Raw genomic sequence first — 27,977 nt, 5'->3', positions numbered from 1 at the left:
CTGGAATGAGATGAGCTTTAGGGTCTCTTCCAACCCAAACCATTCTGAATTTCTAGTCTATGATATTTTGCTTGCTGAGCTGAAGTCATCATTGCCATGGAGATCTAAACCAATACACCAGAAAGGTGAATAAACTCTTATCGAAAAAGAATCCTGCTACTTGAAAGATTGTCTTTTCTGTCACAACCCAAGCCAAAATTTGAAGTGATCCCATTCAGGAGCTTTCTGTAGCCTTCCTGAATGGGGGCCCAGAGTATTACACAGAGTAACCTGCTTAGGACCCTTCAGCACAACTGAAAACCCTGGGCAAGCTTACAAGAAAAGCCAGAGTAGTTCAGCTAAAATAAAGGGTCAAGTCCTCAACTGCAAGACTAGAAACTGCTACAAGAGAGAAACATTCCAATAGAAATCACTCAGGTAAAACACAAAAAATACTGCAGAAGCAAATGCCCTTCTAGGGCCTCTTAGCTTTTCTTTAAAAGATCTCCAACAAGCAGCACATAGGCAGTGCCAGCTGCAGTGCTCCATGTCCATACAAACAGCAAGAAACCTACAGAGGAACAAGCTGCACAGTTCAAGCTGATTTCACCCTGTTTTGATTTACTCCAATGCCAATCAGAAGCCACCTCTGAAGAGAAACAACAAATCTTGTAGTCATGCCCTGGCTGCAAAACCAGGCATCTTGTGTGTAATTACCAGCCACTGGTAATTGGGACTGACTCTGATGACCTACAGGGCATTTTTTGCAGGTGAGATAGCAGCAGTCATCACAGCTCACCCTGTTTTTGGGGGTTCAGCTGAAGAGATCTTGCCTCTGATTTTCAAGTATTGTGCATGAAAATATCCAGCTGAACAGTGGGAGCCACGCTGACTGCAAGCAATCAGCCCCAAACGGCCTCAAACCGGGCAGAGAAGGCATGGATTGGCCAGCAAGGGGGAAGCAGCAGGATCCACGCACCAGGAGGGAAAAACATTTGATATCCAAATGAACACCACCTTCCCATAAGCTTTTATCTGCCCACAGCCTTGTCTGTTGGCGTGGGCTGGCTCCTGGCACACTGCAGGGAAAGAAAAGGAGGAGCAGGTCTGAAGCACGGGCTGCAGCAGGCGTCAGGATGCGGCACAGCACAGCCCGTGGGGATGCTGCTCTTTGGTGCACAGTGACCTACTCCCACAGGGAGAGGGTCTTGCCATGCTCAGATCTTTGCTTCCCAGTAGGATGCAGGCTGGAGGCACTGGATAAGTGCCTGAAGACACGGGAAAAGGCACTGGATGGAGAAGAAAGGTTACCGGTGTAAGAACTTGAGCTGGCCAAAATCACTAGGAAGGGCACTGCAGCTTTCAGTTTTTATTTTAAGAGTGACACTGCCTGATTTTGGGTCTTGGTTGGGTGCCAAAACTTGGAGATCCCTCAGTGCAGTGGAGCTCTTCAGACCCCTCCAAATGACATGTCCTTCAAAACCACTAGATCATGAGACTTTTGGGCAGAACTGCAAAAACTTTACACCCAGGATCTGCATAAAGCATTATTATCCAACACGTCCCTCCGGTCTCAAAAGGGGTTTAGCAACTGGAATTAGTTATGGAAAATAGTATTTCAGAAGTTGCTGGATTTATTTTTCTTCCTTAGTCAATAAAGCAGTAACAATTGTCTGCTGAGAGCAAGTAGTGGGATCCCAGAAGCAGCTCAAAGACAGGTGGCAGCAGCAGCATGCTTGTTTGGGGATAGTTCTCAAAGCACTCTCCAATTTGAAAGCCACAATCCTATCAGCTGGAAAATTAATATGGTAGGTCACAACATAAGGTAGAGTGTGTAAAAATAAATTTCAGGGCATTAGCTGGCCTGGCCCAGCATCTCCATACTGCCTTGGTACTCCAACAAAAATCAGGATTCATGTCCCAATCTGCCAAATGTCTCTTGAGCAGGTTGTGAGGACTAGAAGACAGCACTATGCATGGCTACAAGGGCTCACTTTAACTGGGCTTCACCCTTTGGGATGGATCCCAGCACTCTTGGTCTTGTACTAACAAACTGTGCTCCATCAAATACTGCGGGTATTTGCTTCTCTCAAAGCTTGAAAGGTTTTGCAATACATAGAGTATGTGGGCAAAACAGAGGCAGGTGAGCCCAAGGACAAGCCTCTCCTGCAGTAAGTATGCTCCTTATTTCAGAGGAATCCAGAAATGCAGGTAATTCAAGCCTTTCTCAGGTGCCTAGAGTAACTTTAACACAGACCACTAGTTTTTAGCCAGACCTCTCCACTAGACATGGTATTTTATCTAGTGAGCATCATACTAAAAACAGAAGTTCCCAGGGGTAAAGGGCAGCAAGCAGGGCCTTCCAGGAGATCAGGACAGACATGAGATGTCTCGTGGGGAAGAAGAGCAACATGGTATATCCCTGAGAGAACAGAACCAGGGAGCAGCTCGGAGTCATGACAAAGCTGCTTTTGGAGGAGCCTCATACTCAAGGAGTCACAGGGACACGTACTTTACAGCTTCTAGGGTATTCTGCAATTAGAGGGAAAAAGACCCCAAAACTAAAATCCCAAGTGGAGCTCCCACTTCTAGGTCCAAGCCCAGCAGTGCCCCACTCCACCACACCCAGCTGGCTGCTGCACTACACGTGCAGCCCCATATGTTTGCATCCTTAGCAGGTTTTTAATGGGGAACGCTTGCTGATCCTGCGATTCCTACAAAGCTGAGCTACAAGCAGTGACAAGCTCGTTTGCTCTTTGGGGACAGGGCTTCAAATAGCTGCTGGCTGGTGGCAATTAAAACGGGCAGAGCACTGCCACCGACTCCGGCAGCCTGCGCTGTGACTGATGCAAGCGCCGGCTGGAGCGCTCTGATAAGGATGTTGGATGATTCAGAATAATCTAGGCTTTGCTGAACAGATGAGCCCGAGTGTTTGTGCTTCTGTTTCTGTCTAATGGGAATACTGCGCTCATCGGAAAGGGCAGAGGGTGGCTGGAGGTACGAGGGCACCAGAACTTCCTCTCCATGAGACTGACGGGCACATCTCTCCTGCCTGGCACTCGCGTCTCTTCCTTCCCTGGAGGTCTCCAATTGGAGGGTCTGGCCAGTCTGCCCCCTCAGCCTGGACACAGCAAGGTGGTGGCAGACAAGCTGGGGAGGGAACAAAGTCAATATTAAAACTTCTAATCCTGAAGGTTCTTTGCAAGGCTGCTGCATAAGCAGCTGGGCTTGATTAAGCTACAAGAGATGGGCATCAAAGTGGGCAGGGAGTAAGAGAGGAAGGGGAGGGACACACTTGTTCAGCCTTCAAAACAACTTCTAGTTGGTGTAGTGTTATGTACATGCCTTAACTCCTTCTGATAAACCTTTAATCTCACCAGCCTGCTGCATAGTCTGCTCCCACTCCATTAAGATCAAATCTTGCTCCCTGGATTTCCAGAGCCAGTCCAACAATTTGGCTTTGATTTACTCAGAGCAGAAAGCCATGCCACCGGCACAGCCTATTTACAGCATAAACTGACTCCAGAATGGAAACATCCCCCCTTCGGCTGTCCTTGATCAAAAGGTATGCAGCTGAGATAAAATACCATTTCAATCAGAGTTAAAATAATCAGTTTTCATAGTCCATCAGCACCATACCCTTCAGATTTGGACTGTCCAGGAGCACAGCTGCATATCATGTCTCCAAAAAGAGCTGGGTATGGCAGGAGGGTGAGGTCTGGGAATTAAGATGGTGAGAAATACCTCTGCAGGCATGAATTGCTGTTTCACAAATACCTCACTGCATTCATAGGGCTGCTTTCAGAAATCTGAGGCTTTTCAGTCCATCACAATATGTAAATCCCTTTTTTAGCATCTAAACGTGACCATGGCCAAGAGACAGACAAGAGGCAGGGTCAGGAAGAAGCAAGCTGGTTCATTGTGGTGGGAACCCACACAGCTCTACAAATAGCACTGGTGATCAGCTAAATTCAGGTTACAAGAGACACTGAGGAGATGCCACCACCTCTGTCTTTAAGGACCAGACAGACCTTGCATGTCACTACCATTCAAGGTGGAGAAGAGCCATGTCACAACATCTCCTCCTTGGCTGGGGTTCAGCAGAGATGCAGCCCCTGGGACAGCCCCATACGGGTGGGTGCAGAGTGGGTGCTAACGTGGAGCGTCTGACACCCTCCGTTTCAACCACCCTGCTCTCTGCAGCTTGTAGAAAGACCGTAAATAGGAATGAATTCAGCTAGGATTAACTCAATCCCCATCAAAGCGCTGAAAGCTCTTGAAGTTTCCTCCTAAGCGCTCCCCGAGGCAGCAAACACACATCGCCGAGCGGAGGGCGCAGCCGAGCACTGCGCAGCCCTGTGCAGCTCCAGCTCTCGGGGCTGCTGCGTGTGTGTGCACTGAACACTCCGCGATTTCACACACTCCGCCCGTAGGAAAATGTGGAGCAGCATTTGTGTGAGCAAAATATCCCCATCCACCACCATGAGCTGTAAAGGGATCTTAGCCCTCTGCCCGGGGATGTTCAGGGGCAGGGAAGGAAGGCAAGGAGCTGCCACAGCAGCTCAAAAACACAGTGAGCCTCTGACTCGGTACCCTGCTCCACTACGGAAAGCTTGTCAGCCGCTTCCGATCCTACGCTGGCTTTTCTTTTTAATGATAAAGTGATGTGGGAGTTGAAAGCCAGAGGAAAACCATGTCTCATCCAAGCAAACAGCTTGCTGTAACTCAAAGTACGGAGGGAAGGAGGGCGCAGGGCGGCGGCGGCTCGGTCGGCATGCAGCGAGCGGCACAAGACGCCAAGCAGAAAGGAGAAACCAGGCCACTTCCCATCCCTCGGGAGGACTCCTCTTCACTCGCAGTTGTTTTAATTACCCCTCTGCGCCACAGCATCCTGCAGCCTGCGGAAAGCCACGCTCTCCCAGCCCTACGAACAATTTAACATGTCACCACAGCCCCTCCTGCGACCCGCAGCGGGGCTCAGACCCACCCTGAGCAACACCAGCCCCCTTAGTCACCAGCAGACGTTCAGCCAAGATCTTCTTTGACATTTTCTGCCAGTGAATTTTGCGTTATTTGAATCATCCACGCAGAGCACAGCAAAAGGCGGCACACTGGGAGAAACAGCCAGAATTACTCATGAGCTTTTTCTAACTTAAATTGCGATCTGTCAAAGAGATGAGTCGCATGTCGGTGTGGATGGCTGGGGGAAGCTCCTACTCAGGCTGCAGCAGGGGCCAAAAAGGCAAATAAGACATTTCTAAGTAGAAAGGCTCAGCAAAAGCAAGTGTGCTACTCTCCAGCTTCACGAGAGTTGTTTCATTCAGTGATAATCACCCTGTTAAAAAATTCAAGTCCCCCAAGGGATAACAGACACATCCTTCACTGCAACGCTGCAAATACAGGATGGAACACCTGGTGCAGGGATAAAGAGATTAAGAGGTGAAGGGCAACAGTGAGGAAGGGCTAAAATGTGGCAAATATACATACACATACAACCTGTTGGTTCAGGGTGCTAAATCCCATGTTCCTATCAATATTTTCTCACCATAAAAATCCACAGAATATTCACTGCAGCCACAAAGAGCAGATTTTTAGTGCCCAGCTCACAGGGTTCTCTTGAGGAGAGCTGTAGGGCAGAAAGCACTGGTCCCACCCGCCTCTGGGGCAAATGCTGAGCTCAGACACTGGGATGGAGCAGCCCTGTGTCAGCAGATGAGGCCAAGCATCCCTGCCTGGGCAGCTGCAGCCCAAATTGCTGATCCTTAGGAGAAGGCAGCAGGCATGCCAAGCCCTAGCTCCTGAAAGCAGCATCACCCACTGCACATGCTGGCTGAAGCCCTGCTAAAAACAAAGAACAAAATGGAATAAAACACGGATCTCACTCCTATTGCACAGCACAATCCAATGGAAAATTTCTCCCAGATCTGCAACGTAATGCTAACGACAGATTTATTTTTACAGCTATATGGTGAAGGAGGATGATCTCAAAACACAAATAATTCTAAAACGGGCAACTTGACTCAGCAACACGGGGGTCTGGCTGATTATAGGGTAAAACCTACCATATACACACACGAAAAGTCGTCTAACACCACAGCAGAACAAAAACACTGCTTGGCCAAGGATGTCCGGGGGCTTGATCTGATCACAGGAGGGAAAAACACACCTCTGAACTTGCTGAAAGGTGCAAGGAAGGATAACTGCTGACAGAGCCAGCCCCACCTCCCCAGCTACCCACAGTCACCAGCGTGAAATGCCCCAAGGGATGCCAGACCAGAAAAAACATTTATTTTTCAGACCCAACACCCATTCTTTAAAATGAGAGGGAACTATAACTTCTAAACAGAGCCTTGTGTTTGTCCATGAGCACAATAATACAGATGCAGGACCACACACATGCCAATGGCTGTGGCTGGAGGTGCTTCATGGCCAGGAAAACAAACATTTGTTGAGGTCCCAAGGGCAGGAGGAAACCTTGTTTGCCTTGTTCAGCAAGAGAAGAGACTGTGTAAATGCAATATCACTGTTACAGCTTATCCTCTGCCATCCCTCCCAGAGCTACATCCAACATGGAGCTGATGCACCCAGAGGAAACTTAGAAATTTAGGAAATATCATGCCAGCATGGCCCCATGGCTTCTCAATAAAGATCCAAAGAGGTGAAGAAGACTCTGGTTGCTTAAAAAGGCAGGGAGACAGGCAGGGGAGGAGATGGATGAGAGGAAGAGATGGGGATTCAGTGCCATTACTAACAGCCATTGGTTTAATGTAGAACTAATAACCCCCCTGGCATGCCAAGCACAGCCCTTGGCTTGCAGGGTTTCTGAACTAGTGGTCATTAGTCAAGCCAAAGCCTCCTGCGGGGTAAATAAGTTAGATTGGGCCCCTAACTCACAAATATGCTGGGTTTTACGGAAAATTGGACACCAATATGATGCAATGTGTAAAACTGGGACAATGAACCAAATGAGAAATGGGGTCCTTTGAAAGCAGTGTAATGACAGCTTCACAATTTCAATATTTGAGGTTTTTTCAGTCATTTGCTAAATGACTGAGGTAATGCTGTGGGCAGGGCCACTCTTGACAGTACAGCCAGGCTGGAAAAGGCTTTGGACCACAGGCATTCTTCCAGTGCCAACAAGCCCCATTCCTGCCACCAGAGATGTTCTGCATTGTGCCACTCTTCAGCTTCCCCCAACAACTTCTTTTTTCCACTTTGCCCAAATTTTCTTATACTACTGAGGAGAAAACCATCTGCTGTGAGGATAAACACAGCCCTACACAATGCTCACATTATTTCAGTCTCATCTCCTCAGCTGATGGTCTATGTTCCATTAGTACAATTTAAACATTTACCTAAAAACTTCAAATTATTTTTGTGGTTACCTCCTGCTACAGATAAATCAAGAGCTGCTGAGAATTTTCTTCTCCTCTCAAACAACCCTGACCACTGTTGGGAAACCAACCAGCAAGTTTTTAATCCTCCCCGAGACTTTTTACGTTCCACTTGCTGAAGGTCCGTGATCAAAGGTTTGTGATGAGCTTACATGGCACAGAGCACACAGGGAACTGATCTGCTCTCAAATATTTTAAATATTTCATAATTCATTATATTCATAGCATAAAAAGAACAAAGAATGTTTTCAATCTCCCTAAGCAAAGCTAAAAACGTGGGGGCAGAACTGAAGTTTAACAATTATAAGTCATAAATATGGCCACAAATACAGCAAATAAAATCAAAATGGTTCGGGGACAAAAAGAAAGTAATTTTCAAAAAAGTACTTTTGAAAAAGAAAGTAATTTGGTAAAGAACACACATATATAAACATATTCCTTTTACTCAGGGTGGTGCATCTGAATACTTATGAAACTGCCTCTAATAAACACTATTTCAAATTGAAAAAAGCACAGTAGAAATGTAAGGCAGACAAGAAAGGTTTCCTATAATCCCAAGTGGTTCCAAGCAGACCTATTAGGCAGCCAGGCATTTTGAGTTTCATTTCAGCTCTAGCTAAAGCACACTTTTAATGCTGTGCCATTACTCTTGATTAAAATCAAATGCAAGTTCCTCATGTTTTTGGTTTAGCACTTAGGATGGTGAGAAAACAAATTAAAAGAAACCCAACAAATTTTAAGACAAGGCTGAAGAAGAAATTAATTTATCAAATTAGCAATGTGCAGCAGCACTTCAAAACCCCAGAGAAGCAGAAAGGATGCCTGCAGGTTACTCCTTATGATACCAAACAGAGCAAATCCAATCAGATGAACATGCTGCTGGATCAGTCAGGCGAAAGCCACAGGAGCGGCAGAACAAAGTGAAAGATGTATAAAAAGAGGATTTTCTAAACCTATTGTACTGGTTTGAAACTGAGCTGTTCCCCCCAGAGGAGATGACAGCATCACTGGTATGGCCCTGCAGAACAAGCTGTCCAAAAAAACCCTCAAAGACAACACAGAGGAAAAGTAGAAAAAAAGTTTTAATGAGAAATTAGAAATCACACTAGAATGTGAAAGCTGCAATGTTGCACTTAAAATAACACATCTCCATTCAAAAATCTATTTTCTGCACAGGACTGTAAACCAACTGCTAGCTTTTAGCATGTTATTTCAAAACTCGTTGTCTTTAATGGTGCCATTGGTCCCTGCTTGATAATTTCCCTTCCTTGCTTAAAATAACTGTCTATGGCAAGAGCACTGACCTTCAGGAATAAGTGAATGAACAAGGAAAGCCAGCACACGACCAAATTGAAACTATGACAGCAGCTATTTCAGGGCATGGAGATGAACAGAGGGAACAATTTAATTATCTACATGTAAAATATGAGTGACACCAGCAGCAGACAGGAACTTCTGTTTGCCCAGTCTTGTGAAACATGAACGAGCTGCTGCTCAAAGGAATAAACAGACACTGAAATAAAAATCCAAAGAGAGATTTTGTTTTTCTCAGCAAGTGATCAACTCAAGATGCCACAGAGGCTGATTGCTTTGTCAGCACAGAAATTCATGACTTGCTTTTAAGATAAAATGACCATCAAGTCACACAAAAAGGAATAAAATAACAGCCAAAGAAAAATGGTATTTCAAAGGTAACTATGTGCTTCTGAGCAGAAGGTATCACCAAGTACAAAGTGAAGGAGTTTCATTAGGCAGTGCAGTTAACCCTTCTCTGAAAAAGTCTGCTCTCGGAGTTGCAAGTGGCAAGACAGGGCTTGATGGACTACAGCTCACACACTATTATTTTCTTTAAATATATGTTACAAAAAGCTGTTTTATACTATGGGTATATATACAAGTAAAAGACTAATGAAAACAAAGTGTTTATATAAGATTTATACCCCAGCTCTCAAAACAGTTTGAGAGATCATTATGCCAAGCCAGCCCTGTGGCTCCCAACTCACCATGCCAGTGATTTCTGGCAGTTCCACAGACTGCACAGGAGAGGATGTACCAAGCAAAACACGATTTTGGTTTTCTTGGGTTTGATTTTCTTAGAAAATGTGGTATTTTTGATTATTTAATCCTGCTAGAGAGCCTTGAAAGCATAAAGTCACAAATTTGTATCTCTATCCAGAGATCCTTCCCAACCCAGCTCCTACCATCAAGAGAGAGAGCACCCTCCCAGCTGCCTCCATTACCCCTTAGATGCTTCAGGCACCTCACTGTATGACTCTGAAATAGCAGCACAAGGAATGATGTTGAGGAAAATGAGTCACACTTCCAACAAGGCAGCAACCACTGCTGCTCCCCCAGCCAGCCCATCACACGGGCTGCCAACATGAGCTGCAAACACTTCTCTTGGACAACTGTTCTCATCCCCCAGCTCTCATAACGACCTACTTACAAGTCATAAGGTTGCTTGCTGCTGAAATGCATATTAAACCCTGGACAGACAAAAAAAACCCATCATCTTTTTCCATTTCAGGTCCAATTTTTTTTATTTGCTGTCTAAAAATGCTCTGCAGTCAAACACATTTCTGAGGGCACAGAGACCTAGAGATGGCAGAGCAAAATGGCCTAGAGCTGCTAAGCAAAGTCTCTGTGCACACACATATTTTAACACTGGTATCTGCATGACTCAGGGTAGAGCCCACTGTGGGTAAACTCTTGGGGCAAAGCAGAAGAGACATGACCAAAAACTGAGAAACTGTTGCATTTTTATTTTGTTATTTCCTTGTTAACTGATACTATTCAGGGCAACTGGACAACTTTCGAGGCAATGCTTGGACACCAAATCAATGTTTGGTAAACCTAATTAAAAATGAAACTTATAAGCTAAACAGAAAAGTGGCCCGTGGCATTTCTTTGCAGGAGCCTGAATTTCTACCTCAGGGCCCTTTTTTAAGATCTGAGACATTATTTGGACCTTTGTAGGGGTAAATACCTGTGAAGGAATATCAGGAACCAGCTAATAATGTATCATTATAGCAGGGGTATCTCCTTCATGGGGCAAGAATTTTACAAGGGCATGTAGTGACAGGATAGGGGGGGATGTGTTCAAATTCAATGTTTAGATTATATAAAAGGAAAAAATTATTTACTGTGAGTGTAGTGAGGCACTGGATTTGTTGTGAATGTCACATCCCTGGAAGTTTCAGTGCCAGGCTGGATGGAGCTTGGAGCAACCTGGTCTAGTGGAAGGTGTCCTGTCCATGGCACGAAGTTGGAACTAGGTGATCTCCAAGTTCCCTTCCCACCCAAACTGTTCCATAATTCTATGATTCTTTCCATCAGGGAAAAGGATGGAAGGAAGGAGTTCCTCAAACAATGATGTTTAGACACTACGGAATTTAACATCATGAGCAAGCATTGCATGCTTACCACGAAACGGCTACTGGCAGTAAATCCTGGGTATCCAAAGGGCTTCAGTGCCTAAATCCTACCTTACCAAGCACTGGAGTGGCACAGTTGCTTTCCAAAGTGTGGCTTTAAGCTTAAGATTAGAAACCCCTGTGGTTTGGCTCTTAACAGCTGCGAAAACCACCCAATCACTTCCCACCCTGTGGGGAGATGGATGACCTGAGAGATTGGCACAGGAGCCCCTCACCTCAGCCAGCCCCAGCACCCACAGCCAGCACCGCTGCCGGATCCTCCCCCAGAGCCCCGAGTTCCATCTCACACATCCCACGGAGCAGAGCGCTGATCCCAGCAGCGCCGCGTGCTGCACACCGCTCCCGGCACTCCCTCCTGCTGCCAGTGACGCTGCCTGGAGCCCACCAGAACCTGCTGGGAGTCAGGCTCTACAGCACTCAGCAGCCCCTCTGCTCCCCTCCTTGCTGTCAAGTCCTTTGACTCCGGGACAATTTTGAGAATGGAGACTTCAGTTCAGTGCTCTGACATCTCAACAACAGAGATTGAGCCCTGGTAATCTACCAATCCCCTTCAACTAATTTATCTCCCCCATCTCATCAAAGCTCACATTATCACAATTATTCATTTAGAACCAGCAGAACCCTTGCTCCTGGCCAAAAGCAAAGGTGCAACTTCTGTGTTTGGAGAAAGCAGGAACCCACCCGAAGCAGTCAGGAGAGCTGCATGAGGAAGAGAAGGCATTACCTGGGTGAGGTGTGGGTTGGGGTTGAAGCCACACTGGTTGCAGACCTTGCTGTGACACTGGGTGCAGGCATTGAAGTTGGGCTGGCCAGGGGAGGAGGTGAGCTCTGTCGTCTTGCAGATGGGGCAGAGGGTGCTGCTGGGGAGGGGGGCGATCTGCGGGACGGAGTAGGGAGAGGTAGGGGTGCTGCCGCGGTCCGGTGACACCGAGGGAGACCTCCCCGAGCCCTGGCTCCTGGCGTCCACCTGCAGCGTCCTGCGCGGCCCCTCCGCCGCCGGCCCGGGCTGGCCCCGGCCCCGCATCTCCCGCGGGCTCTGCGAGCTGGGCGCGGTCTGTGCCAGCGAGGGCGATGGCGAGCGCTGCCCCGCCGCCTGCTCCAGCTGCTCGGGTCTCCTCAGCGTGCTGAAACACCATCAAAACACACAGAATAAGCCCCGGTTTGAAATATTTGTATGCCAGACAATGTAGATAACTGCTACAGCACCCTCTCCACCTCGAAATCCCTCAAGCTCATCCAAGAAGGCACAGCAGAACCCCCCTGCAAACCAGGGAAATTGCTCAGCTCAGCAGAAGGATACACTCTACCTTACGAAACAAGGCGCGATTTCAGCTTCCTCTTACATAACCCAGCGGCAGAGATGTAATTGAATTATTCGCTGTATTCTGAGCTGAACTTTAGTCAGAAAGTTGCACATAAAAATGTGCGTGAGAAGTTTGGGAAGCTCGGCCTCCTGCCAGCCAGGGCTCCCAGCACTTCTCCAGCACAAACTTCAGCACAAACCCACTGAAGAGGCAGCAGTGACTCTGCTTTGCAGCCTGCAGGGCCCTTTTTGCACTAAACCAGCTTCTCACAGCCTACCCTCACAAGTGGCTGTGAAACCAAAGAGCCTATTTATTAAAGGAAAACCCTTCCAGAAGCGTAATGGAGGCAGGGGAACTACTTGTACTTTCTCAGCTGTCAGGCTAAACCATGCAAGTCACAGGTGAAAGCGGCTAAGGGCTTGTTTCCCAGGGGCCACAGCAGTGGGAAATCAAGAGAGAGCACATTAGCTCTGCTTTAGTAATCAGTACTGGAGAGGCAAACACAGACAACAGGGACTTTGTGGGCTGGCTGCCCCTAGCTGAACCCTCTTCTGGGTGATGTGAGTTTTGGCTGCCCAAGAATACCAGCTGGGATGACTCTGGTCACCAGGACAGGGTGATGGAACCTCCCCGTGAAACCAGAGCTACTTACAAGGAGCAACCCTGGGGTCAGCATGGCACCCACTGCTGGGTCAGCAGCAGTCCCACAGCCTGTGTAGGATGCTCAGCACCCCACAGTGCTGAGGGATGCTCCTGGCCATCCCAAGGAGCTCTGGAGCAGCTCCAGCTGCAAGATCTTTGAGCTGTTGTGCTCCAGAGCACAGCACAACAGCCACGCACCCTCCTCCCATGTGGTTTCAGGGCAGGCACCCTGTAACGTGCTGCTGATGGATCACAAGAGCCTGAGAATGAATCTGTGATGGAAGATACTTATCTAATTACCAAATAATTTGGTAAATACTGTGCTTATCAGTAATGCCCACAAATATTTCTCGAAAAAGCAGAAGCCCAAATGCCCTCACTACCTGTGATCTACAGCTGTTTAAGGAAAAGTATTACTCACAACCTCAAATTTAATACATTGTTGATTTACCCAGGCAGGGTCTGACCTTATAAAGGTTTAAAAAGGGAACTTAAATGCATAAAACTAATGAAATTCAAAGTGCATGTTGCCACAGTAATAGGAAGTCAGATGAAAATAAATAGTGAAATAGCACTTTGGGAATACATTCTGGCTGCAGGTTGAAACCCACTTCTCTGAAGGAAAAATCACAATAATAATAAAGCAAAGCACTAAGGAAGGGAGTGATCAGCTCTAGACTGAAAACTGCTCCTGGCCCTGCAATAGGCACCTGCCATGAATGTTGTTGGCATGTGCTGCTCCTCCATTGTTAATTCTGACACCCTTCAGTTCAGATTTGGGGTTTGTCTCCTGATGTCAAGGGCTGCAGAGCTGTTGCCTCATAAAACACATAAAGCCATCTGTAGCTGGTGGAGATTGGAGAGCTCAGCCCCAGCTACCAGAAAGAAGTACTGTCAGAAAGCAAAATGCATTTTCCCACCTTAAATTTAGTATTTTTATAAAACCCTCAGCACTTATGTATTAGACACACGCTATCCTAATAGTATTAAACAACTCTGAAGTAACATTATATGGTCAAATAAATAATTGTTGTTTGGAACAGAAGAATAACCCCCTTTGTGGGTAATATATGCCCCCAGCTGAACCCTCTTCTAAGTTATATGAGTCTTGCCCACAGAAGCTGTGGCTATCCCATCTTTTGAAGTGTTTAAGGCCAGGTTGGATGAGACTTGCAGCAACCTGGTCTAGTGGAAGGTGTCCCTGCCCATGGCAGGGGGTGGAATGAGATGGTCTGTAAGCTCCCTCCCATCCCAAACCACTCTGTGATTCTATTCCACTGCAAATTTCAAAATTCAGGGTTTTTTCCCCATTTGATATGAAAAACTATTTGCCACCAAGTAGGAATTCTGACTCCATCAAGGAGCTGTCAGATAACACACAGATGAGTTTCCACACAGCAGTGTGGCTGTCTTGGAAATGCAAAAGCCCATGAGGAACAATACACCAGGTGCTGTTACTCTGCCCTGAGCCTCACTGCTGACACACAAGACAGAGGAGGGTGGTTGGATGCTGACTGTCTGACAGGTCAGTGCTGCTCCAGAGATGCTTTCCCAGCCTGGGCTTGAGCCCCCTCCCAGCTCTCTGCACTTTTTCAAGTGCTGAGTAATGCCAGGCACCACCTCCATCCCATTCCCAGCAGCAGTTTCACTCCATGCACTGCTACCAACACTGCATTTATTTATTTTAGAATTATCCAGGATGCCTCAACACCCCTGTGATACAGGCTGCACTGTCTCTCACTTGCACCAGTTGAACATACCCGTGGCATTTTAAGACCAAAAGAAATCATCTGGTCTGTCAAATACAGTAACTCAACCCAGGAGAGATGCCTCAGGAAAGAACATGAGAATAGTCATATGGAATCAGACACAGGCCCACGCTCACTGCATCTTCTGTGAGGATGATCCACTATTTGTATGATTTGTACCCATCTATGAATTTTTTTTTTTTTTTGCTATTACAAAAGCCCAAGCTGCAGCTCAGCTCTATTTTTGCTGTTTTTTTTTTTTTTTTACAGACTATCACTGATAGTCAACTAGCACTGTACTGCTAACCAGTCCCAAAGAATTCTTCCCAACTCCACTAGAGTGTCTATTATCAATTAAATGGGAATGTCTTAATAAAACAGGATTTCCTCTATTTCATGGGGGATGTATTGATTTTGTACTGCTCTAATTGCTGAATTAGAAATATTGGGTGATATGGAGTCAAAGATCTCTGCAGGCTCCAAACTCAGCAGTGCTCTCCCTTACCAATGGAGTAATAATTTTGTACAACTAAAGAACATCAAATGTTTGAGTGTATTAACAACTATACTGTTAAAGTTTTCATTTATGATATTCTATAAATGCTTTTTATCACAAGAAGTGCAGGTAGGCAGCTCTACTCACCTGCTCACAGTCACTGGGCAGCTTGAAAGATACTGTTTCCTTCCTTTTTTCATTGTTTTTAAATTGAAAAATGATGTCTTTCTTCTAGCTCTCTAAAACTCCCTCCATTTTCCAGCACAAAGCTAAGTAAGCACCCACAAAAATAAACTCTCAGCTCCATGAATGAGAGGAGGCAAAGCTGCAAGGTTGCTGCCACAGAGCCCAGAGCTAAAAATCGCCCTGAGACATTAACCCATACCCAGCTCTGCCTCTCCATCAGATACTTCTCCTGGTTAGAACTTCCAGAACTTCCCTAGTTTCACTCAGAAACAGACAGGCATATGAGACCAGCCTTTCTGTTTAGGGCTGACACAACACCCTGGGAGGAGATGGATAAGTACTGAGAGGGAAGAGCTGCCCAAGATGATCAGAAGCATGAACAGCACAAGGAAAACCAAGGGTCTAAGTCATTCACCACAAAACCAAGCTCAGCAGTGTAAGATGTCACAAGAACCTCAGATTTTTTATGCCTGATTTTTTCCCTAATGTAAAAATTATGATTTTTCATTAGAATTACAAAAATTGGGAAAGCTTTAAAAGCAAAGTCCTACTTGCAGCCAAAACAAATGTTAGACTGTTTGCTGGTTAATATTTAATTTCAGAAAAACATGATTTGTCCTAAACCAGACTTTTGATGCTACAGCAGCACCAGGGAAAAGATGTCAGCAGCATCAGCAGAGATAAAAGCAATGCAATGACATACCACTGGTTTACAATTCTGTGCCAGTAAATTGGTACAGCTTTCTTATTTGGGAATACCCAGGTAAAGTCAGGGTCTGTAGGAGGGAATTGCTCTAATTTAACTCAAGTAGGTTCATCAGTGCCACTAAATTTTAGGCAAGACCCAGGCTTGGAGCCAGCATCCCAAGAGATGTCAACAGACCCTTTTTCACATGAGGTGCTAACTTGGGAGCAATAACCATGGCAAGGTAAATGCCAACACTGTTAATTTCTGCTGTAAAATCAAGCAATAACAATATTACATAAAATCTACACGCTGGTAAATCAAGTCTTGTTGACTTGTGTGGGAAAGTTCAAGAGACAGCACTTGTTTTCTACTGATTTATTGGTTTTTGTCTAATTTCACATCCCTGCCTTGAGCACACTGGCCACATCCACCTGCTCAGCTGCCACAAAACTCTGGCAGTGATTGCATCCACAGGAGCTTGGTATTTGTGGTCTGAGTAAATCCTTCGGAGCTGCAGCCCTTCTATGCAGCTGAGAAACATGGATTGCATCCCTTCCTCTGCCTGGTGCTAAGGAAAATGGGTCCTTGCTTGCTGGGCAACTGATCTAACTACTGCATTGTAGTAGATAAAAACCCTGAAAATAAGTGGCAGTGTCATCATGATTTTACATTCTGCATGCTTTCCAAAGAGGAGCTGAGTTTGTCCATGGAAGGGAGCTCCCAGCTTCAAATCTGAATCAAAAATCAGCAAAATTAGGACAAGTAAGTCTTTTCTGTTAGTAGGAAAAAAAAAAAAAAAAAAAGAGGGAAAACTGGGTAGAGAAAAAAAAAAAAGAAAATTACTTTTATCTTTAGTAAAACCAAGGGGATGAGCATCAAACAACTCAAGATAAAGTATGGAAAGAGACGTGAAGAGGCTCATACCCAAAAGAAGGAGGCTGGGCTGACCAACAAGAATTAGAGCTGCTCAGCTGCGAGCAGAGATTTGACCTAGTTGGTTCGACTGAAACCTGATGTGAACATCCACATGACTGATTTTAAGAATCACTCAGTATAACCTATTTAGAAAAAAAACAGGTAGCTAAACAAGCAGGCAGTTGTACTCTAGGTCAAAATGGCACTGGGTTTGACTTGGAAAGACATAATTCTGAATGGTTATGGGTGGGCAAAGGAACAGCACGGGATAATAGCAAATGTTAGCTGGTATATACTGCCTGTCAGCAAGTCTGACTAGAAAATAGGACAATCCTTTTAATAAATAAACAGAAAAAGAAGTGTCTGATGTGGAGTGCCTTAGGTTTCAGCTCCATGCACTGAAAATCTCACGCTAGTGATGCTCAGATATACCCCAAGCTTGGGTGTTTTATTGGGGGCAGCTTTGTAGCTCTATAAAGTCCTACATCCAACACAGGGAATCCTGTATCAGGCCCTGCTTTCACAAATAAAAAAAAAAAACAAACCAGCAGTGACAGAATTAAGCACCTGCTTAAATTCAAGTGCCCCTAAATTAATTACACTGATGTCCATAAAGGAAGAGGATCGTTCTGGAAATGTGTGTACTGGTTGGTTTAAAAACAGCAAATATCACACAGCTGAAATCAAAACAGAAAAGATGAAATGGTGACTATAAACTGTCAGGGAGTATTTTATTAGATGGCAATACAAGCACTCTTGTGAAAGGCCACAGTGTTTAATGACTTGCTTTTGTGAGCAGTGGAAAATCCCTGTTCTCCTGCAGCTTTGTGCTCCAGGGTTGCCTTATCCCTGTCAAGTAAGATGCAGCTTCTGTCAGGCATTTTCCCAGTGACTGTGGCATCCCTAAAGCACATCTCCTGATGCTGACAGTGTACTTGAGCTCCTGCTCCAGGCTTCTACCCAATCTGGTAATCATTCGGGTCCTTCACCTCCACCCTCATACCTGTTCTCATAAATACAGACAAATGTGATATTCTTGCTGTTACACCCTGCTGGGGCTGGGCTTCAAGGAGGGGCTGCCAGGTAGGGCTGGCACAAGCCACTGGCAACCAACACACTAAACTAACAACCTTCCCCAGGGGATGGTGCTGTCCTGGGGTGAGCAGTGCTGCGTGCAGTGTTCCTGCCAGCTTCCTCCTCTGGCCCTGGTTCTGCAGGAGATAACACACCTAGAGCTGCTGCTGGCTTTTCACTTCGTTTAAAATCCCATCCATGGAAAGGCAACAAGACCAGGAGATTTCCAGTTTACACAGTTACCACAAACCAGTTATTCTCCATCTTAGTACCATGTCTAGTTCAACCCAGAATCAGCAACAGAACTCTTGCTTGTCACTCTTGCTGCTGCTCTGGCAGGCACGGCTGTTAAGAGGCATCTGCCATCTTATTAGCAGAATCCTACATACCAGAAGAGGTTTTATGACTGATTTAAGCTCTAAATAAGCATTTACTTGCTTATTTTCATTCCCACACAACTGCCATTCTGTAAAGGTTTGTGAATCATTATCATTTGCAGTTGGACTAGATGATTGTTGAAGACCCTTCCAACCTGAAATATTTTATTTTCTACCCTATTTTATTCTATTCTGTTGTTTACCATTCTAATTTTGCTATGTGGCAAACAAATACATAATTTACACCTTACTTGGCCCTGGTTGAGCCAAGAGCAATTTCCCTTACAGCACTTTGCAATATAAAACCAGAGCAGTGGCTGTTCCCACTCAACAGCAACAACACCCTCAGACCTCTCCAAAGAAGCCCAAGGTCAGATGTCTATTAGACACCCTATACAGACCACAATGAACATCTGCAATTAAATGCAAAGCAATTGATCCCTAGTCCAGAGTCCAGAGCAGCCTCTATGAACCTCAAGACCTGAACTGGAGTCAGGGCAGAGTTTTGCATCTCTCACATGAGCTCTCACAAGCCAGAAGGTCACTGAGTGACCTGCAGACCACCACGTGCTGCTCTGGGGAGCTGCTCTTTCAGCTGCTGATGCCTGAAACGTGTAGCCACAACTGTCAGGATCTTGGCCAAGCCCTTCAGAGCCAAAGGTAAATGAACCTGACAGAAGGGTTGGCAGGTAATGATCTCAGTCCCATGCATATCAAAGAGATCTCTTCCCAGACAGCTTTACTATAAAGGTCCAAAGGTTTGAACAGGGTCTTCTTTTTAAATGATATAATTGTTGCTGAGAACATTAATGATCTTGAACTTCAAAACATTAAAATATCTCAGGGGTAAGTGCAGTGTCCAATATTCATTCTACTTCAGTGAAAGGGAAAATCTGTTTCCTCTGTGATAGCTGAAAACTACATGTAAATCTTCCAGAGACAGAGTAGAAGCCACCTCTTGATCACAATGCCAACATCAGCTGCACTGTGTGAGAGGAGCTGTACAGCTCAATGATGAGAACCAGGAAAGTGCAGGTGCAGGTGCAGAGCCAGGGCTTCACCCTGCCTGGGATGAACACAGAGACCCTAGAAAGGCCATGGGGTACCTAATCCCTCTCTGCCTCTCTCTGGGCACTTAGGAGGAACATTACCTCATCCTGTGAATGGGTTCAGTTGGAAGGTCAGCTTTGGACCTTCAGTGCAAGTGAAACCTTGGAGTCTTTGGGGAGACCTGGAGGGACAGGAGGCTTCAGTCACCCCAGCTGCTGGACCCAAGGACACTGCTGAAGGAGAGGATGCTCAGAATGTCTGGGATCATTAAGTGCCCCTCGTTAATTAATTCAGGTGATGCTGATGGTGGCTATGCTGCAGGCTAGACAAGAAAGTGAGCTGCTGCCTGCAGAGCTCCTCTTCTCTTTACTGCAGGATTTGGAAGGTCTGCAATGAATGATGAAGAGCTGTGCCACAGAGTTATGGCCCTGTGACCAATACCAAGGAGCACATAGGGAAATGGCAGCTAAAAGAGGGATAAACATCCCCAGCAGCCACGGGGAGGTGTGGGCTGGAGCCATCTCTCCCATCTGATTTCCACTCAGCTACTCGATGTGTCGCCTCCATATCCTTCCCTGCTACAACTGATTGCTATGAGAAGTCATTTATGTGTGTTAAAATTACATAAAAGAGCCATGACAATCTTGAAAATACTGTGGGCAGCAGAAAGGATGAGGATGCTGGGGAGAGTGGGGAGAGCACCCCAGGCAAGGAGCAGCTCCTCCCCTCAGCCTCCATCCACTCACATCCTGCATCTTCGGCAATTAAAGGGTAGAGGAGCTGATTGCTGCAGTCACACTTAACTGAAGGCCTTTGTCCCAGGAAAGCCAACACCATGAATTACTGCTCTGTATTTAGGAAATGCCAGCAAAGCTGAAAGATAAACCGTGCCATGAAGCTAAGGAATTTTTATGGCACACGGCTGGTGAAAGCTTATCTTGTAAATCTATGATTATAACCCACGCCGCCCTCCTAGAGAGCCTCTCTGATTTTAATTAGCAGCAACACAATTTTTTGTTTAGTTGGTTAGCTATTCCCTAAAGCAATGCAGAATGAAACTGCTCTGGACTTAATCCTGTGACAGGAACACACCTGCTCTGAGGAGCCAAACCTGATACACAAACTTTCTGTAACAGTGACTGTAATAGACTTGGCTTCAATCTATTTGCAGGACTGGAAAAAAAACCAAACATAAATTCACATGATTGCTATAATTTTTAGATATATCTGGTAAAAAAAAAAAAAGAAGAGAAAAGGTGAGAAGGTTTGTTAGAAAGAAATTAAAAGCAGCAGGTGGAAGGATAAGAAAGGGAAGCTTCCATGGCACCTGCTAGCAAAACATGCACTGTCAAGAAAAGGTTTAAGACTTGGCCATAACACAGCAATATCATTAAACAACCAAGCTACAGGAGTAAAAGGCAATACTTAGTCTGAAAGATCATCTCAAGTGGGAGAATTGTTAGAACAAAAATCTAGAAAGAATGGGAGAAAAAAATAAGTAATAAAAGATGAAGAAATAAAGGGAATCCTTCTTATGGGTTAATAACTTATCAGGATTTAGGACACCAAGGATAGAGGCAGATGGTCAGGTTTTCACAAGCAGAGGTGCAGGATCTTGCCATAGGATAAATGGGATATTCATAAATGGCTTGGGAAGGAGGGGAGATAAAGAAAGGACAAGTTTGCTGAGCCATGCAAATTTATTCAGAGTACTCAAAGCTAAAGCTGAATGAAAAGAGCTGTAGAAGGCTCTCCTGAACTGAATATCTCAAAACATCATGGCAGGTGAAATTCAAGGTCAAGAAATGCAGGGTAAGGCACAGAGAACAACCATAGCCACATGTGGTGATGGGTTCTAAATGAGACACTGATGCTCTCTAAAGAGTCCTGCAAGCCATGCTGGACCATTCTCAGAAAACATCAATTTAGTGCTCATCAACAAATATAGAACAATCCACCCCAAAAAATACACAATTAAGTTATTTTGGGAAAAATGCATTTTGGAAAGCAATTCAAAGAGAAGAGCATTGGCAGCCTATTCCCTTGACTTGCTTCTGGCTTCCTTCCTCACAAAGAGTGGCACCAAGGTCTGGTTTTGCAATTCTCCCTTTTGCATTCAGGCTTGACTCTGTCCAGGAGCTGGATGGATTCCTGCAGGTGCTGGCTGGCTGCACAAAACAAATCCAACACAAGCACTGCTTGTCACAGGTTGGTAAAAATGGGATCAGTCCAGGGGTCTGGCTCCAATAGGTCACGTCCACACCACCCAAGGGTTCCCACACCACTATGAAACCTCCCACCACAAGAAGTTGGTATTCAACCATTAAGAAATTGGGAAGACTGCAGGGTCCTTTTTTTGGATGAGTTCCACCCATGCTCCAAAATTAAAAGCTGATGCAAAAAAATGTATCATTATCCATCTCCATGACAGCTTGAGTCAACTAAACTCAGCCCATAATGAAGAACAACATTCATCCCAGGCATAAAAAAATAGGAAGATCCATCAGAAAGAGAAGTGCTGTTAAAAAAGAGGCAGTAATGACAGACCAGAAAGAAACTGGTTTGTATTTTTAGAAAAAGGAAAGAAAAACACAGTTAAAAAGCAATTTCCAGGAGAGGAAATCAGAGTGCCTTACTGCAGAGAGAGAGGCAGCTTTGGGGACTACACAGCAAGCAAAAAATCCTGACTTTGCACACTCATTTGTTTGAGTGTGGGCAAATGAAACACAAGACTTGATTTTTTGAGTGTGTCTGTGAAAAACCATAGCATTTTTATCCATCCTGAAGTTCATGTCTTTGCACCTCTATGCATTTTGGCTATCCCATAATCATCCCTTTAACTCTTCCTCGGGCCACTTAGGTCCTTCATTCTAGTTTACTTTTTTCTATTCTTTTTCTATTCTATTTATTTTATTATTCTATTTTTATTTATTCAGATATCTGAGCAATCAAGAGATCATTTGGGCAGGAAATGGCTGAGGAAACAGCCATCAACCGATCCCCCATGAAGAGCTCAAAATACAGCATGTGTAGAGGGGAACATGGAGAAACTGATGACCCCACACTTCCCTGTGAGGAGGAGAAATCTCTGTGCAACACGGCCAGAGGCCTTTAAACAAAATCTTCACATCAGGTTGTGTTTCTCAGAAACACTTCTCGGCTGTAGAGGTTTCTACCTTGCTGACATTCCCCACACCAGCTCACAGGGTTCAATAATGTCTGTTATTTAAGACTGTGGACACTGCCTGGGAACTGGCACTGGATTCAGTATCAGTGTTTGTGTGTCTTGGATTTGCACTTTCTGGTTTTCAGAGATTTGAACTGGAATGGCAAACCAAACTCAGAATTATGTTTTTATGTGTAAAACTCATTATTCATCAGAGGATAGAAAACCCAAGAAACAATACATTACCAATACTGTCAGAGACACCATCAACTACAATACCTCAAGCTGTTTTGTTTAAATGTACTTTTTGAAATAGGAGAGTCTGAAATTCCCCTGCCAAATTCTTTACAGGATCAAAGGAAAACATTCTTCAGCTTCTGCAACTCTTTGAGGCACCTTGTCCCTGCCTGCATTTCCCTGCTGCACGTACCTCAGTGCAGAACATTTGTCCCCAAAGAGATGGAGGCATCTGCATATTTGATGTATCTGCCCTTGCAGAACCCTCAGAAGGCTTAGCTTGGCAGAAATGGCAGTAGGTAAAATTTAAGGCTGAGAAGTTTAGTTGGTAAGTGAAGCAAATTTCAGACATGCTGAGAAGCAGAAGGCACTTTATTCCTATCCAGAGCAGCTGGCTGGTTTTTGTTTGCATATTTCAAAGAAAAATAAAGGTGCAATAATTTGTCAATTCAGTGTTTGGGCCTATGGACATGGGTTGCATGAAACTGAGTTGTACAGCCAAGAGGAATCCTATCCTAATCCATTAACCAGTGCTTAACATCCATTAACAATGCAGGAGGAGGAGAGACTGGAAGATGAAGAAGGCAGATAAAATAAAGCAGAAAAGGGATGCCTAAGGAGACATTTCTTCAGTTTCCTCCCAGAGGGATGTTTCTGGGTGCCTTATTTTTGCCAGGTTGAGGTAATCACTGGCATGTAATGTAGTGATAGGGATCATCTTTTTCACTCCAAGAGGAACTGATGTTCTGTTGTAACTGCAGTGTGTGTAACCAGTCAAAACCTCACCTAATACAGTAACAAATGGGCTCTGAAAATCACCACCATCACAAAAGGTTCTATAAAATACACTCTATATTCTATATAAACTGAAACAACCTCTTTTCTTGGTGTGCTCCCCAGCTACAGGATTCCCAAAATATCCACGACTTAGATACAGGTGAGAAAAGGAGAAGGCTTGGATTTTTCACTCCTTGGGACTGCAGATCTCCCCTGAATACAAAGGATGGTCTGTTTTATAAGGATGAGAGCAACACCCAGCATCAGCTCCTCACGTATGCTGGTGTCAGGAGTATTTATGGAAAGCTGCTGCTGCCTGGCCCAACACAATGTGCTCCAGCACTATCTGCTCCAGACATCTCACAAGTTCATATTAGAGCTGGTGCAGCCCACGGATGAGTTTGAGACTGACAGCAGCTCCCTCACCCTCCCAAGAGCCATTCCAAGCAGAGGAGAGCAGAGAAGATCCAAAAGGGCAGCTACCAACACTTGCCCAGTGTTGAGAAATCCTGCCATAAGCAGAGAAGAAGAAACTCAAATTATGGTAGCTTACCATTGGTGGGCAGGAGACAACAAAACTGATGCATCTGAGAGAAAATATTGGAAAAACCTGCAGACCTGAAGGACAACATGGGATTCTTTGTGTGCTACTGCTAGTCTGAGAAGGATGACATTAATGGGTCTCAAACCTGGAACCCCATGAGTTTGGGACTGGAAATCAAAACCACAACAGAACTTCAGAGAATCACAGAATGATTTGGGTTGGAAGGGACCTTAATTGTCATTTCATTCCAAACCCCCTGCCGTGGGCAGGGACACCTGCCACTAGACCAGGCTGCTCCACGCCCCATCCAGCCTGACCCTGAACACTTCCAGGAATGGGGCAGCCACTTCTCTGGCAAGTTACTGCAGATGAACTACTGAAGTAGCCAAAGGCAAAATTTAAATGGTAAAAACTACATTTACTCCTTCCTGTCGACTTGGAGGCTGTTGTTGAGCATGATGAGGACAGTTCAGGCTGTGACCACCTTGGGTGTTTGAGCCAAGCAGATAAAACCCAGCCTACCAAGGCAACAGGCACTGGCACTGTGGTGCCCAGCTGCAGCACAGCCCTACCTGCAAAGGCTGCAAACCACCAATTTACTCAGCCAGTTAACTGGGAGCCTAGTGCTAAAAAAAAAAAATTAAAAAAAAATGGGAGAGAGAGAGAAAAAACCCAACCAAACAACAATTTGTCTCTCTAAGAAGATTAATAGGTGCATTTAAAGAAATCAGGCTGTAGGCTTAATGAGAGACAGGCAGCAAAATCCTGAATGTGAGACCTCCTACAGTTTTCAGTCCAGCTGTACAATCAAATAATAGTTTATGTAACTAGGATTGAAACAAAATAAATTAAAAGTAATTTTATGTTTCATCAAACTAAAAAGTACAGTTCAGAATCAACATGGAAAAAGATCTAGTTCAGCCCCACATTTTCCCCAGCCTTTCATAAGCTTTGTATTATCAGCTGATTTGGGTTTTTTTCACAAGACAAAGGCAAATTACCAAGTCCCTTAAGAACTTATTATACATTGCCAATTTCCAACTATTCCTTATTTTATAATGCATAAATTCACATATCTATAAGTGAAATGTTTTCTTTAGAAGATGAAAGAAAAAAAAAGCATGTTGTTTTTCCTTGGCTGCAATCTGTTTTTTGGTTAAATAATAAAAAAAAAGGGTGGTTAGCAACTACAACATGTCAATCTTTGCAAGTAATTCCCACGCATAACTTCATCCTTTTGCAGACATTAAATATGGCAAATCTTCTCACACTCCTCATGTCTAGACTGATGAAGGAAGGGGACAAGCTACCAACAGACTCTATCTTCTAATGGAAAGTCCATGGCAGACCCATTTGGGCTGTTAAGAGCCTGTCAAACACTCTGGATTCATTCAATAGCTGAAGAAAACACATCTCACGTTGACTTCATACCCACATACAGCTTCCAAATATGGAGCACCCTGAGACCACGTCAGAAGAGGTTACATATTCCAAGCATCTCCTAACAGAGCTAAAAATCCATAAATAAAGGCAAACTTCAAAATATATCTCTCTATTCATGACTGTACAACCCTCAGGACTGGTCCTGCACAGGGATGTCCACTGGAACAGGCTCTGAGCCTCTCAGCAGTTGGAAAAGCCTGCAAGCCCCCAAGACCAGGAAAGACTCAAGGCTAGAAAGCAATGTTCCACTGGTACACAAGGAAACAAAGAGAAAAAAGGGTTCAGGGGTTGCTCTCAGCTATTGACATTTGGCCTCTGCCAGTGTCCCTGCCCTGTAAGGCCTCCAGCACTCTGGGCTGGATGGAAGAGGGCCTGTCACCTTGGACACCCTGGCTGAAACACAGGATTTTGCCACATCTGCACCAAATGACATTTTGATTCATGGTGATTTTTCTTCTACGCCCTTCAGAGGAGCTGTCAAATCCTCATCTGAAAGCTATTCAGCGTGGGAAACTGCTTTGTCATGTCTGAGAGCCTGTGGTCCCTGTCAGGTCCTGGAACTGAGTGAAGAACTGTCATACATGCCCAAAAACCCTCAAAATTCTGCAACATTTGTCAATCAGCATGGATAGGTTTTCTATGCAGCATCTGCTTGCTCTAAGATTAGTTATAGTTATCAAAAATGGGGAAACCCTCCAAGACAACAGGAAATGCTCTTCTCATGAGGACCTACACATGACCAGAAAAAAGGTCCAGGGACGGGAGAGAGGTCTGGGAACAGGCTGGGCAGGAGAGGGGTTTGTGTTGTAGCTCCTCTTAGAAGATGCTTAACACACTCCACTGCATTAAATACATGAACATTTTTCTTCTATAGACAATGACCTAGAAACACAACTAAATCACTTTTGAAAAAAGAGAATGCACCAAACTATTTAATCACATCTTCAGGGGGGAATGAAGGCAGTAAGAACAGCTAATCTGCTGCTCATCACAGAAACTATGGTTTTGGACTGAGGGAGACTTTGTATATTCAGAGGCAGGGGTTTTATTTAAACCTTCTGTGATCAAATATCCTATTATGCTGTCTGGTAAACTCCTTCCACACTTATTTATGCTCAGTATTAATACATTCCATTACCATTTGGCTAGCATATGCCTCTGAACTGCAGAGGTGTGCCTTTGCTAGCCATTGTAACCATCTTTAACACCCAGTGCCAGCAGCCAGGCTGGAGGGCACTTCCCCTCCCCATCTCCAGCCAAACCATGGCACTTCAACAAATAAGAGAAAACAAAATAAAAATTGCATTCAGAGGTGCTTTTCTTGCCTTATCTCTGGGGAGCTCAGCACAGGCAGGGAGCTGCTGTCTCCTGCCCTCCCAACTCACTGTCCTCAGTCTGTTAATGGGGCTGGGGTCTCTCTTCAATATCAAACACACACTAGGAAAGCTGCAGAGGCCGAGAGTGAGCAAGACACCACAATCATTGTAGTTAAGTTATCTTTGGTATTAAACATGAGCAGAGCATCTCAGGAACATCCCTTCCAGCCATGCCATAAAGCACAAGCCAGCATCAATAGGGTCCAGCAATGCTGATTGCTCTTGCAGGCTCCCAAAGAGCATGCTGGAGGTGTTGGGTGCTCTCAGTGAGGAGCCAGCTCACTAAATCCATAAAAACTTCCCAGCATCAGTGACATGAAGAGCAGTACTCCACGCTCAGCAATGACTGACAGGCTGCACAGCAGCACCTTGGGGTCACGCTGGACCTCAGCACCTCCAGGCACCAAAAAAGACAAAGAATCTTGTTCATAGGAATAGTCGTGCTCATAGACTGATACAAAAATAACAAATCTGTCATTCAAACAGACATTTGAAAACACAGTGATGGCTCAACAGCAACCATCTCAAATTCAAGAAGAATAACAGTTTACAATGTGTGGGACTGGGATGACCATCAGCACTTGCTGTCACTCACTCGCCAGAAAAAAAAACCCAAGGAACTTCCTAGAGCAGCAGCACTCAACAGCTAAGTTGATGTGATAATCTTATTGTCACATTTATTGAAAAACCAGAATGTCTTTGCCATGAAATCGTTTCCCCTACGGAGCTACCTGCTCTTGGGAAGAACTCTTTGCACCCTGGCTGCCTGTCCCATCCTTCCCAAGGGGCACCTTATAACTAGGAAATTAGCATAGTATTGGAAAAGGACTGCTGGAAAAACACCCTCGGCCAGCCTTGGTGCCAGCCCCAGCCGAGGAAGCAGTGAGGATGGCTGTGCAGAGAGGCTGTGTGCAGGCAGGCTGTGGTGTTCTGCCAGTCCAGATGCACATCAAGTATTCCCCAAATTCATATAAACTGCAGGAATATGCCACAGCACTGACTATCTGTTTGCACTGAATTGGAAACATGATGGGAAACATCAAATATGTGCTTGATTCACAAGCAGAGAAAAGAAGCAGCTTTATCCCAGCATGCTGGAGAAGCAGAAGTGGAGAGGCAGAAGCCAGCTCAATATGAACAACAATGT

At 45.0% G+C, this 27,977-nt stretch overlaps 1 protein-coding gene across 1 annotated transcript in view; it reads right to left on the bottom strand.

Moving 5' to 3' along the window:
- Positions 1–27,977, bottom strand: part of BSN (bassoon presynaptic cytomatrix protein) — an 86,753-nt gene that overhangs the window by 53,534 nt on the left and 5,242 nt on the right. The window contains 1 exon segment of the mRNA XM_056501728.1: positions 11,532–11,931. Coding sequence (XP_056357703.1) covers positions 11,532–11,931 — 400 coding nt within the window.

This window comes from Oenanthe melanoleuca, chromosome 12 (genome assembly GCF_029582105.1).
Source record: "Oenanthe melanoleuca isolate GR-GAL-2019-014 chromosome 12, OMel1.0, whole genome shotgun sequence".
Taxonomy (NCBI): Eukaryota; Metazoa; Chordata; class Aves; order Passeriformes; family Muscicapidae; genus Oenanthe; species Oenanthe melanoleuca.
Note: the sequence above shows the minus strand (reverse complement) of the source record. Positions and strands in the feature narration are given on the sequence as shown.